The sequence below is a fragment of the Lynx rufus genome, unplaced genomic scaffold (assembly GCF_022079265.1).
Source record: "Lynx rufus isolate CCGP_SWC_20201006 ecotype Redwood Valley unplaced genomic scaffold, mLynRuf1.p SCAF_29, whole genome shotgun sequence".
In the NCBI taxonomy this organism is placed as follows: domain Eukaryota; kingdom Metazoa; phylum Chordata; class Mammalia; order Carnivora; family Felidae; genus Lynx; species Lynx rufus.
The window spans coordinates 873,649-885,852 of NW_025814844.1; the positions used below are offsets into that span (position 1 = coordinate 873,649).

General features: G+C 52.8%; 1 protein-coding gene across 2 annotated transcripts in view; it reads right to left on the minus strand.

Moving 5' to 3' along the window:
• The window catches only part of PPM1F (protein phosphatase, Mg2+/Mn2+ dependent 1F), a 30,066-nt gene that overhangs the window by 13,088 nt on the left and 4,774 nt on the right, over window positions 1–12,204 (minus strand). For both annotated transcript variants that reach the window (XM_047090245.1, XM_047090244.1), the window contains exons 2-4: window positions 10,500–10,746; window positions 6,121–6,275; window positions 510–712 (exon numbers count right to left, since the gene is read on the minus strand). In XM_047090245.1, coding sequence (XP_046946201.1) covers window positions 510–712; window positions 6,121–6,275; window positions 10,500–10,696 — 555 coding nt within the window. In that variant the 5' untranslated portion in view covers window positions 10,697–10,746. The remainder of the gene's footprint in view (window positions 1–509; window positions 713–6,120; window positions 6,276–10,499; window positions 10,747–12,204) is intronic.

Sequence of the window (12,204 nt, forward strand, 5' to 3'; positions counted from 1 at the left end):
AAGCATGAGGAACTGGAAGATTTGGAAAAGGACAACTCTCTGGAGTTGGTTTCACCTTCTATACTGAGTTGCTGGAGCATAAAATGAGGTGTGATGTACCAGCGGCTCCCAGTGCTGGAGATAGAGCAGAGCCCAGTAACTGTGAGTCTGGGGCAAATGAGAGAATCCTGGGGCCTCCCCTTATAACAGATTTGGGCAGACCATTCCCCTTCCTCAGTCCCTTAGCTGGGAAAGCAAGGTGGCCACGGTTGGTCTGGCCCAGAAGCCAGACGATGGGACAATGAATAGGACTGATGGGATGATGAATCGGGTCTCTCAGACCTCCTGGGAAGTACTCTGCCTCACCTAGCACCTTGGCCTTCAGATGACAGCTACAGCCGTTACTCCTGCTTCGGCTCTGGCTAGCAGCTCTGATGGGAACCCCAGGTGGCCCCCACCCCCTGCACAAGGCCTGCTAGGCTGTTCTGCTTGGGGGCCAGGAGGTGGAAGACTAGAGGTGGAGCACTCACAGACAGGCCAAAGAGCTGGTTGAAGGCAGGAAGGCACACGTGCCGGTCCTCCATTTTGCGGCGAGTATTCCGAATGGCATGGATGGAGACCAGCCACTGCTGCTGAGGAACCTGGGCACTCGAGGGCACCTGCTTCTGCCACTGGCTGCATATTTCCCAGAGCTGGTTAAAGAAACTTCGCGCCAGGCCCTTGGCATCCAGCACTGATGGGTATAACAGAAGACTGTTAGGGAAGCACCAACCAGACCAGCTGGGCTCCACTCGCTCTCCCTGCCACCCCTTCCCTGTGGCCCCTTTGGCTCAGCAGACAGCCCCCACCACAGGCTTGCACAGGCCCCATAAGCCCATGAACCCCCGGAGCATTCCGGCCTAGTAACAGGCACACCAGCCTAGTAAACTATGTGTGACAGCCTGTGTCATCAGCAGTGAGCAGTGTCTGGTTTGGCAATATGCACAGGAAGGAACCTCCTGTCCCACAGTGAGCAACTCCACTTGTGGGAGCCCACCCTAAGGAAATAGCCGGAGACGCAAGGACAATTTAAGGATGAAGTAAAGAATCATTTACAATTGCGTGTTAATTAGAAACACTATGTATCCAGTGACAGAATAAATTACATTCTATTCTCTTGATGAAGAATTAAGCTGCTATTAATCATGATTTTCACAACTAAACATGCAATTGCCACATGGCCCAGCCACTGCAGCCCTGGGCTTTTATCCCAGAGAAATTAAAGCTATGCTCACACAAAAACCTGTGAGTCCCAGTCAGTGTTCCCAGCAGCTTCACCTGTAATAGGCGAAAACTGGAAATGGCCCAGATGTTTTTCACCATGTGAGTGGGTAAATTTCAGGACATCATGCCATGGGATACTGCTCGCAGCAGGAAAGAAAGGAAGGAGCTATTGGCAGGTCACAGAAACCCGGATGGATCTCCAGAGAAGTATGTGGAGTGAAAAAAGCCTATCCCCAAACTTACGTATTCTATGATTCCATTCATAGGCATTCTTGAAATGACAAAATTATAGAAATAGAGATTAATGGTTGTCAGGACTAGGTACAGGGCATGGGGTATTAGGGTGGCCATAAAGGGTAATGTGGGATCCTCATAGGATGAAACTGTTCTGTATCTTGGCTATGTCAAGATCTTGGTCGTGATACTTAAATATAGTTTTCCAAGATGTTACCATTGTGGAGGGACTGGGTAAAGGATGCATGGAATCCCTCTGTGTTCTTTTTTTTTTTTCTTTTAATAATGATGGCTTGATGGTTATTCTTTTATTTATTTTGAGAGAGAGAGAGAGAGAGAGTGTGAGTGACCACAAGCCGGGGAGGGACAGAGAGAGAAGGAAAGAGAGGATCCTAGGCAGGCTCTGTGTTGACAGCGCAGAGCCTAATGCAGGGCTCGAACCTACGAATAGTGAGATCATGACCTGAGCCAAAATCTAGAGTTGGATGCTTAACTGACTGAGCCACCCAGGCGATTCCCTCTGTATTATTTCTTACAACTGCATGTGAGGCTACGGTTATCTCAAAATAAAGTTTAATGGAAAATAATTACAGTGTAAAACAAAAATGGCCTTTTAGAGTGTGTGAGCACGTAAAATGCTTATGTCATGATATTAAGGAAATGAGAAAAAGAGAACAGAAAATCCCACATACAGTTTGATTGTGAGGACATGAAAAAGCCTTTAGCTGCTTGGACTCGGAAAATAAAATGCAGGAAAGGCATACAATCAAAATGTCAGCAGTGGTTGTCTGCAGGTGGTAGCTCTGCCTGTGAGGTTTTTTTCTTAAGAATGCTTTCTTAGTGCCTTTTCAATTTTCCATGACAAGTGTTAGCCCTAGTAATCGTTTCAAAATATGCCCATAAATTCATTGATGCTTTGATTGGGAGCCCGGTTTCCTTTCCCTCAAGCATGGGCCTTAGTGACCTGCTCCTAGTAAACAGAATAAAATGGAAGTGACCATGACAGCTTCCTAAGAGACACTGTGGCTCCCACCTTGCATGGTCTCCCTCTCCCTGTCTGTCTGTGTCTCTCTCTCTCTGTGTCCTGGTGAATCACTGGCCCTGAGGGAAGCCGGCTGCCATACAGTGAGGATCCTCAAGAAGCCCTGTGGAGGGTCCACATGGTAAGGAACTGAGGCCTCCTGCCAATACCCAAGTGACTGAACCACCTTGGAAATGGAACTTCTGCCCCCACTGGTTGTAAGATCGTGACCACGATCTCCTGAGAGACCCTGGGCCAGAACCACCAGCTCAGCTGCTCCCAAATTCCAGACCCACAGAAACTATGGGATAATAAATGTTTAAGCCACTAAATTTTGGGAGAATTTGTTATGCAGCAACAGGTAACAGCTTCTACAACATGGCTTAAAAAAAAAGTGGGGGCAGAGGCTCAGTGGCTGACTTGGTTGGGTGCTCGACTTGGTTCAGGTCATGATCTCATGGTTCACGGTACTGAGCCCCTTGTTGGGCTCTTCCCTCACAACGCAGGGATTCTATCTCTGCCCCTCCTGCTCTCTCTCTCGAGGTAAATAAATAAACATTTAAAAAAATCCTATCTAAACCTGTTTTCTAAAGAAAAGATTAACAAGGAACAGGTCCCAAGGAAACCTCAGGTGACATGCCTCAGAGACTCTGTTCATTTCCACATGTAAAGCCCTCCTGGGACTCCTGCTGGCCCAGGTACATGCAGCAGGTACAGGTGAGTCAGAGCCAGTCACCTGGGGGGGGGGGGTTTGAGGGCAGACTGAGGAGTGTCGCAGGTCACACGTATAGGACTTGGGGTGTTGGAGAAGAGCTCCTGCCCAAAGGCAGTGGCTATAGAAGAAAAAGAGAGGCAGAGACAAGGTGGGGGTGCAGAGAGGGTCTGAGAGCACAAGAGGCTACGGGAAGACACATCTGAGGGAATCCATGCACCAAGGCGGGGGTGTCTAGAACTGGCCACTGCCACCATACCCAGGACACAAGGGCCATTCAGGTGTCTGGCAAGAAACGGGAGACCATCAGGACTGGACTGAGGGGCTGTGGGTACAGGAAGGCTCAGCTCAGGGAAGACAGGTCCACATGCACTTGGCCCAGTGAACCCCCTGCCAACAAGTCAGGACCGTCATTCAGCTGGCTGGACTGCACAGCGCCGCTTCCCCCAGTCTCCTCCTTCTCTCCTCTGCAGATGGCTATGCTCGTATGACTACCTGAGCTGTTGGGCTCCTTTCTTCCCCCTCTGGGCTCTGCTTTTATTTGGCCTGAGACACCCAGGGAGGCACAGGGCACCGTGTACCCTCTTGCCTTAGGTTGTCCTACCATTTCCGTCAGCGTGTTTGAACTTGAATCTCAGCTTAAGCAAAGGCAATTACCACTGACAACGATAAGCAATGGATAAGCAATGGGAGGTTCGGCTGGCTCACAGACTCCTGATGCCACTGGCAGGAGATGCCTGCTTGTCTGGCTGAGGGCCTCATCCAGGCGCCCATAGGACCTGCTCACTGGGGAGGGGCTGGCTGGCGTTCCCACCTGACACAGCTACAGAGGTCTTAATCATATCTCTGTCCTTGAGCAGTGATGCTTATAACACCTGCCATGATGCCAATTTTGCATGAATGGCTTCGAAATGATAGACTTAACTATGTTCTGCTCCAGTGACAGGGATAGCTGATCAAGACCACAGGCCCAGGCCTGCGTGGAGGGTGGGGGCAGTCTGTGATTTCCTCCTACATGGGCCCCTCCCTCCTTCACTGGCCTTCGGGAACCCCCAGGTGTAGGGCGCTGCGGGTGCCAGCCACCGCCTGGGGCCTTCCTGCCAGCAGGTGGCGCTGGTTTCCCGCCGGGACTCTTGGGTGGGGCACTCCCTTTGTGGGGCTGTGTGCCTGCAGGCTTTGCAGAGGACAATGGCTGCCTGTCACTGTGGGCCTCGGTCTCCCGCAGCTCCCAGGCAGGAATGCGAGGCAATGCTGGGATGGAACGTGGGCAGGGAGCCAGGGAAAAGGCAGGGCACACGGCTGAGGAGGGCTTGGCACCTGCTGAAGCGAGAGGCCGCATGATTTTCCTCTTTCTCCCCGGCCTGTTCTTGGTTTGTCTTCAATGCTCGTGCTAATGCTAAGCTTAAAGTAACATAGGTAATAAATACGTGACCTGATGGAAGTAATTATATGCAATATATAAAGAGACAGAATCAGCAAATTGTACAGTAGTCTCCTGTTCCCATCTGCTTGCTTTCCGCGGTCTCAGTACAGGCAGTCAACTGTGGTCTGGAAGATGATCCTCCTCCTGATGTATCGTCAGAAGGTCGACAGTGACCTAACGCTACCCTGTAATGCCAGGTCATTCACCTACTTCATCTCATCATGTAGGCATTTAATTATCTCAAAAAAAAAAAAAATTAAAAAAAAAAAAAAAAAAAAGGGGCGCCTGGGTGGCGCAGTTGGTTAAGCGTCCGACTTCAGCCAGGTCACGATCTCGCGGTCCGTGAGTTCGAGCCCCGCGTCAGGCTCTGGGCTGATGGCTCGGAGCCTGGAGCCTGTTTCCGATTCTGTGTCTCCCTCTCTCTCTGCCCCTCCCCCGTTCATGCTCTGTCTCTCTCTGTCCAAAAAATAAATAAAAACGTTGAAAAAAAAAATTAAAAAAAAAAAAAATTATCTCACACCAACACCAAGAAGGCGAGTATAGTACAGTAAGATATTCAGAGAAAGACCACACTCATACCACTTTTATGACAGCATATTGTTATAACTGAGTATCAGCTATACTCTTACTGTGTTGTTAATCTCTTACTGTGCTTAGTTTATAAATTCAAGTGCTCATAGGTATGTGTGTATAGGAAAAAATGCAGAATGTATAGGGTTTGGTACCATTTGCGGTTTCGGGCCTCACCTGGCGGTCTTGGAATATATCCCCCTTGGGTGAGAGGGGGGATCCTACTGTATTAGGAAAGTGAAAGAAAGACATGCAAAATAAGAGCCCTGACTGTTTCTGGGTTCCTCAGGCTGGGCGGTGTGGCTTGGGGCCCACCCTGCTAGCCAGTCTCCCAGGAGGAGGCAGACAAACAAGCCCCATCGGCCCATCCCCAAGCCAGCTTTCAGACACTGCAGAGTCTCCACCTGACTGGGTCCTGAGTTGGATCGGCCCAGGCAACGGGCCCAAGCTCTGGCATTTTCTACCAGCTGGACCCTGAGGCCGCCCCCAGCAATGGCTCACGTCACCCTCCTGACTCCCACGCCACCCTGGGGCAATGTCAGCTGAGGCAGAAGAGCAAGTGGGTGGCTGAGTTACCACCTCAGTCTCCTCCCATGTAAAACGGGAAAAGCGTTATTCATCTCCTGAGCTGTTCTGAAGCTCAGCTGCCCTCCCTCTGCTGACCTTGTGCTGGTGTGTTTTCTCTGCACCTCCATTCTGCCACACTGTCATGAACACATGTGGCCAGCGCTGCCCTTTTGTGGCCCTCAGCCACATGCTGCCTGAGACCACCCCTCTAGCAGCAAAATAGGAAAGGCTGTGGAGCCCAGGTGAGCCCTGACATCTCCCAAACTGGCACTCCCCTGAGTCCTGTCCCTTGTCTGGTTGGTGAGTCTGTCATGGGCTAAGCCTCCAGGCCAGGGAGGGAAGAGAACTCACGGGTCACAGGGGCCTTCTCTTCCTCGTTGTCATCTTCCTCCTCCTCCTCCTCCTCCTCCTGTCTGGGCAATTTCCTGAATTCAGAAAGGTCCATCTGCAGCAGCTGGGAAACCGCCTCGTGGGCCAGACATGAAGCAAGTGGTGGGGGAGCATTCCTGGGGACAGGAACAAGAAGTGAAGTGGGGCTGGCACTTCAGCAGAAGCTAATACCCCAGTGCCTACCCGACTGTTCCAGATGAGAGACCTCCTTTCCACTCAGGGGGCCCTGCCGGAGGTAGTGATAACTGCTCGCACCACAATGTGCAGCCGCAAGGAGCAGGTCAGCCTCCGGGCCTCAAGGAGCTGGATGGGACATCCACTCAATGCCATTCATCAGGTCCCAAGCTACACCAAACATGGGTAGGGCTGGTGGGGAAGAGATGTGTCTGCTGGCCCCCGTGACCGGGCCGGACAACTGCCCAATATCCAGACTGTTGACAGCTCATGGTCACCAATGCCACCTGGGGACCTCTAGGGTTTCGAGTCTTATGGGTTGAATTATGTCCCCCCAAATTCACATGTTGAAGTTCTAACTGCCAATGCCTCAGAATGTGAGCTTATTTAGAAACAGATGCAACTAAGTCACACTGGAGTAGGGTGGGTCCCTAATCCAGTAACATACAGGAAATTCAGACACAGATGCACACAGGAAGAACTCTATGCGGAGATGAAGGCAGAGGCTGGGGTAATGAGCCAGAAATCACCAGAAGGAACCAGCCCTGCTGATACCCTGATCTTGGACTACAGCTTCCAGAACTCTGAGACAACACATTTTTTGTATTTAAATTGCTTGGCCTGTGGTGCTTCTCACACCATGTCCATGGAAAGCCTTCCATGGCTCCCCCATGTGTAGGGGTCAATCCCCCTGGTGTCCCTATACCTCTAGATGCATCCTGACCCCAGAATCTGCCTCCCCACCAGTGGGAGCCCTTCACAGGCCAGAGGATGTGTGCTCATCCTTGTGTGTCTGTTCTTGAGGGCTGGGGGGCAACGCCCAGGGTAGCCAGCAATTCTCTGCTGGGCAGATGCAACTGGCTTTCCCCTAAGGGCAACCACTTCCCAACAGCCAGACAAATGGGTCACTTCTCTTTGGGGGCTGGGTGTCCGTGGTGTGTCTATAGATGGTCTTAGGAATCTACTGGGATGAATTTGTGATTTAAAAGGAGAAGGTGACTCAGGGGAGAAGCCTCTGGAACTGCCTTTAGAAAACAACCAGCCAAGACATGAGAAATGAGTTCCTCTGCTGTTTGGGGATTTCCTGCTAACTACTGGTTTTCCTTGTTCAAGCAGGGAGAAGGGGCGTTGCTCCCGGGGAGGTGGTGCTGTGACTTCCTGCAGGCCTGCAGAGGCCACCAGGGTCAGGGAAGCAGCTTCCAGCAGTGGTGACTCAGACAATGCTTGGCCTCAGGCCACAGGCCTCACTGCCTGGATGCACTGTCCACCCCCATTCAGGGGTCATCTGCCCGTGCACCCTCCAGGCCCGTGGGCCCTGCAGCAGTCAGAGCTCCTAAAGATTCCAGAAGGTGCTACAATGAACAGAAGGTGTGTGCAAGACCTAGGTACCCAAGAAATGCTCTAGTCTCACTTGCCTGCCTCAGGATTTTCAAGTTTGCAGTCTAGTAGCAAAGACAGAAATGCAGATGAATAATTATAGTGTAAGGTACAAACTGCTTGGGGACCTGAGACAGGACACAGAACCGCTAGCAAGGGGGAAGACAGGATATAAATCATTGCACCCTTGAACTTGGTGATCTGACTTCCTAACAGTCTCATGAATGACACCATTTATAATCTGGAAAAACGCCATGTGCCACTATGCTTAGAGCCCCTTACACCCAGGGGCCTGCACACCAGTGACAGGAACAGGAAACAGACGGACAGGAGCCCACCAGGAAGCTGCCAGGAACGTGCTGTGGGGTGTTCCTGACAGACACAGTGTAGACAACAAGTGACCACATGTGTGACTATCGGGTCTACACAGGGAAGAAATACTAGAAAAGGATGAAAATAACTGAAGATAAATCCCTTAAGATGACCGGAAAATACATGCCTTTACAATATTACGTTTTTGTTTTAAGTAGGTTTCGTGGAGCCCAACGCTGGGGCTTGAACTCATAACCCTGAGAGCAAGGCCTGACCTGACATCAAGAGTTGGATGCTTAACCGACTGAGCCACCCAGGCATCCCCACAATATTATGTTTTAAAAGTGTTTTAAGATGGATTTATTAGGGGGCTTACAGGGGCCATGACCCTTGGCCTCTCCCTCATGGCTAATGATCTCAGGCCTACTCCACCATCCTGCTAATTAACAGGGTGCCTGTTCAACACCTGAGCCCAGGCACTGCCACTAGGGCCTCATGAGGTCCCATGTCACCTCAAGCAAGTCCTGCTTTTCTCCTCCATGTAGCCTGAGACACATGGCCTCTGACAAAACTAAAACTCCCTCACCCCCATGGCCCTGCACCCTGCAGACCCCTCCAACTGACCCCTGACTTCTCCAGCTCAGGCCCATCCCTAGGCAGGAGGGCTGGTCACTTGCTCCTGCCACTGCCTGGCTGCCCTCCTCTTCCTCACCCCCTTGCATCTCCATCACCATGGAGCAAAACCAGCCCTACCTTCCAGGATTCCTGCCCCTCTGGGCACATCCCTCCTCTCTGTTCTTCCCTCCACACACCGGCAGCTGACTGACTGTTCACACTGGTAGCTTGTCCTTCTTCTGACTCTGAGCTACTAGCCTGGGGCTCTCTCCCGCCTCCATCCCCAGGTCACTTTCTCTTTATCCCTGTGGATGTGTCTTCATCCCTGGCATAGCAGGCACTATGCTGGTGCTCTCACTCTCCCCAGGGTCTTGGCTCTCATGCAGGGGCAGCCGGGGTACCAATCCTCCCTGGCTTGCATTTCCCCCCCGCAGCCCCTAAGCCCTCACAGAAGTCCCAACGGCTGCTGTGGGGACAGACCTTGTGGCCCTGGGCCCTGAGGGAGGCAGAGCCCTGGGAGCCCTCCTCTCCCCTCTCCAGACTCTAGCAACTTCGGCCTACTACATTTCACCAACTTGCTTTATGCCACCTGCCTCTAAAATATTTCCTCAAAGCAGAACAGAACAAGCCAGTAACACCCTTTGCACATGCCACACCCTAAAGGGACATGGTCACCGGGCATGTCTTCCTGAGCTCTGTGGGCTGTGGGACTGTCAGGGTAGACACGGGCCAGCTCACACTGACCTTCACGCTCATTGACTCAGGCTCCCACCCCATATGCGGTGAGCAAGAGTCCTGAACTCTGCTGGATCCCACCAAGCAGGCCCTCAGGGCAGGGTGTGTGTGCAGGGATAGAGCTGACCTGCCACAAAGGAAGCATGCTTGGGGACACTAAAATAAAATGCCAGTATGCTGAGGCCAGGTGTGTGTCCCACTTTAGGGGTGACACAGTGACTAGGGACTGTGGGCCCAGCCCCTGGGGAGGGAGGAGGTTCACACAGATGCTGCATGGCCTACTAGCCCTTACTATCTGTTTCTTTCTCCCTTCAAATCTGCCAAGCTTGCTGTGTCTCATCTCTGCACCTCAGCTGCCACCTGTGAACAGCAGACAGTACAACCTGGTCATTGTGGCCACGGGCAGAGTGGTAGGCACACGGCCTGGCCCTTGCCCACCCTGAGGCCTTGGCCAGTCTCTTAACTCACCTGGCCTTTGCCTCCCCATCTGTGAAATGGGACAGAAACAGGATCTGCTGCACCTGTCATGGGTTCAACTGTGTCCCCCCCCCCCCCAAAGATATGTTGAAGTCCTAACCTGCAGTGGCTCAGAATGTCACCTTATTTGGATTTAGGGTCTCTGCAGGTGTAAGATGAGGCCATACTGGAGCAAGGTGGGCCCTAAATCTAATAAGACCGGTGTCCTTATGAGACGAAACCCAGACACAGAGAGAATGCCACATGAAGACAGACACACGGGGGGAATGCCATGTCACGATGAAGGCCAGACTGCTGTGATGCATCTACAGGTGAAAGAATACTAAGTCCTGCTGGCAAGAAGCTAAGAGAAAGGCCTGGAACTAATTCTCCACAGTCTTTGTTTGAGAGAGCATGACCCCGCCGACACCTTGATCTCTGACTTTTGGCTTCCAGAACCATGAGAATATACATTTCTGTTGTTCTAAGCCACCCAGCCTATGAGTTTATGATGACAGCCCTGGGAAAGCAATGCAGCACGGTTATGGGGATGGAAGAGGAGGCAGGACATGTGGGGTGAGTGGCAGCTGAGGTCAAGTTCAACACATGGCACATGCCAAGCCCCTTGCTCCCATCCCGTGTGGCCCCCTCCTGGCTGGTACACCGCTTACCTGCTGCTCAGGAAGCCCATCGCCAGCTCGGCCAGCTCACCCTCCACCTCCTCCTGACTCAGCACTGTTCCTGGGACCTTCCATGGCAAAGGGCTCTCTGGGCTCAGTGGGGCTGGGAAGTCATGGAGGAAGGCATCCAGGAAGCCCGGGATCTCCTCTGCCATTTGGCTGCTCTGCTGTGGGTCTCGAGAGGCCATGTCCACAGCATCCCGGGGGGGCTCTGCTGGGGTTCCGGGTGATCTTCACTCTGAGGAGAGATGTGAGGGTCAGCAAACACAGTGCCCTGCTCTTGGGGTAACTGCGCCCTCACCCCACAATGTTGAGTGTGTGGTGCCTTGCTTTCTCTCCTTTACCTCGAAACATCATATGGCAGGTACTACACCAAGCCCAGGGCCTCAAGACAGAAGGGCAGGGCTACTGGCTTCACATATAGTTCAGAACACCCAAGTAAGTGGGAGCAACGACGCTGATCAGTGTCCTGACATGGGTCCAAGAGGGGATACTTGGGAGCCCAAGAGAAGGAGACAGAGCTGAGATCAGAGGCCACATGGGTGCCCTGAAGGAGAAGTGACAGAGAAGGAAGGTGTGTTCCTGGTGGAGGATGGCTGGCATGGCCAAGGGCGGGCAGCAGAGGGACTCCGGGGCCAGGCCATTGAGGCAAAAAAACACAACAGGTAATTCAACCTGACCCTGGGACCTCGGGAGCCAGAAGGTGAGGAAGTGATACCATCAGGTCTGTGAGCATAGAAGAGAGAAGGGACATCGGTCAGGGGAAGAAAAAAAAAGAGTCTGGACAGTGCCAGGGCCGACCCTGGGCTGTTTTGGACATGGACAAGAGGGGGAGTAGGAAGGGGCCCCAGAGGCTGCAGGGCACCCCAGGGGCGTGGGCAGGACAGAAGCCAGGAAACATCTGGCTTGGGGACATCTGTGATGTGTTTTCTCCAACAGGAGCAGTCCTGGGCCTCCTAAGCCCTGGCTGAAGGAGAAGCACCAGGTAGAGCCCAGGCTGCTGGGTACTGGGCACTGGCTCCCACCTGTCAGGCTCTTCCTCCCTCATCCTCAGGAAGGCCAAGGGCTTACTAGCTGCCAAGCCATAACAACCTTGGGAGCCAGGACGAGCCCCCATTTCACAGAAGGGAACAGTGAGGCTTGGAGAGGGGCAGCCCTTTGACAATGGATGGTAGGGTCCAGGAGGGATTCTGGAGCCCACAGTCATCACCACCCTGCCCAGCTCTTCTCCCACGAGGGCCTCACTCACTCATGGATCCTGCCCTATTATCCTCCCCAAAGTGGGCCTCCAGCTCCTCTCTCCCAGCTCAGGACCTCCATGCACTGCCAGCCCATCTTCTTCCCTTACCCTGCCCCCTTGGGCCAGCAAAGGCCTGTCTGTCAGACTCCTGCGTGGCCCGCCTGGACTCCTGCTTCTCATGTTCAGCCCTCTAGACTCAAATGGGTCTGGAGCCTGTCTTCTGGCATACACCCTTCCCTGTTCACTCTCAAAGCCCCACTTCCTACCCCACATCCAGGTGTGCCACACCCTGGCCACACAGGCGCCTGAGCCCACCTGAGCATAGGCGCCTGATCTCCAGGTTTGTGAGTTTGAGCCCCACGTCAGGTCCTGCGCTGACAATGCAGAGCCTACTCGGGATTCTTGGTCTCCCTCTCTCTCTCTCTGCCCCTCCTCTGCTCTCTCGAAATAAATAAA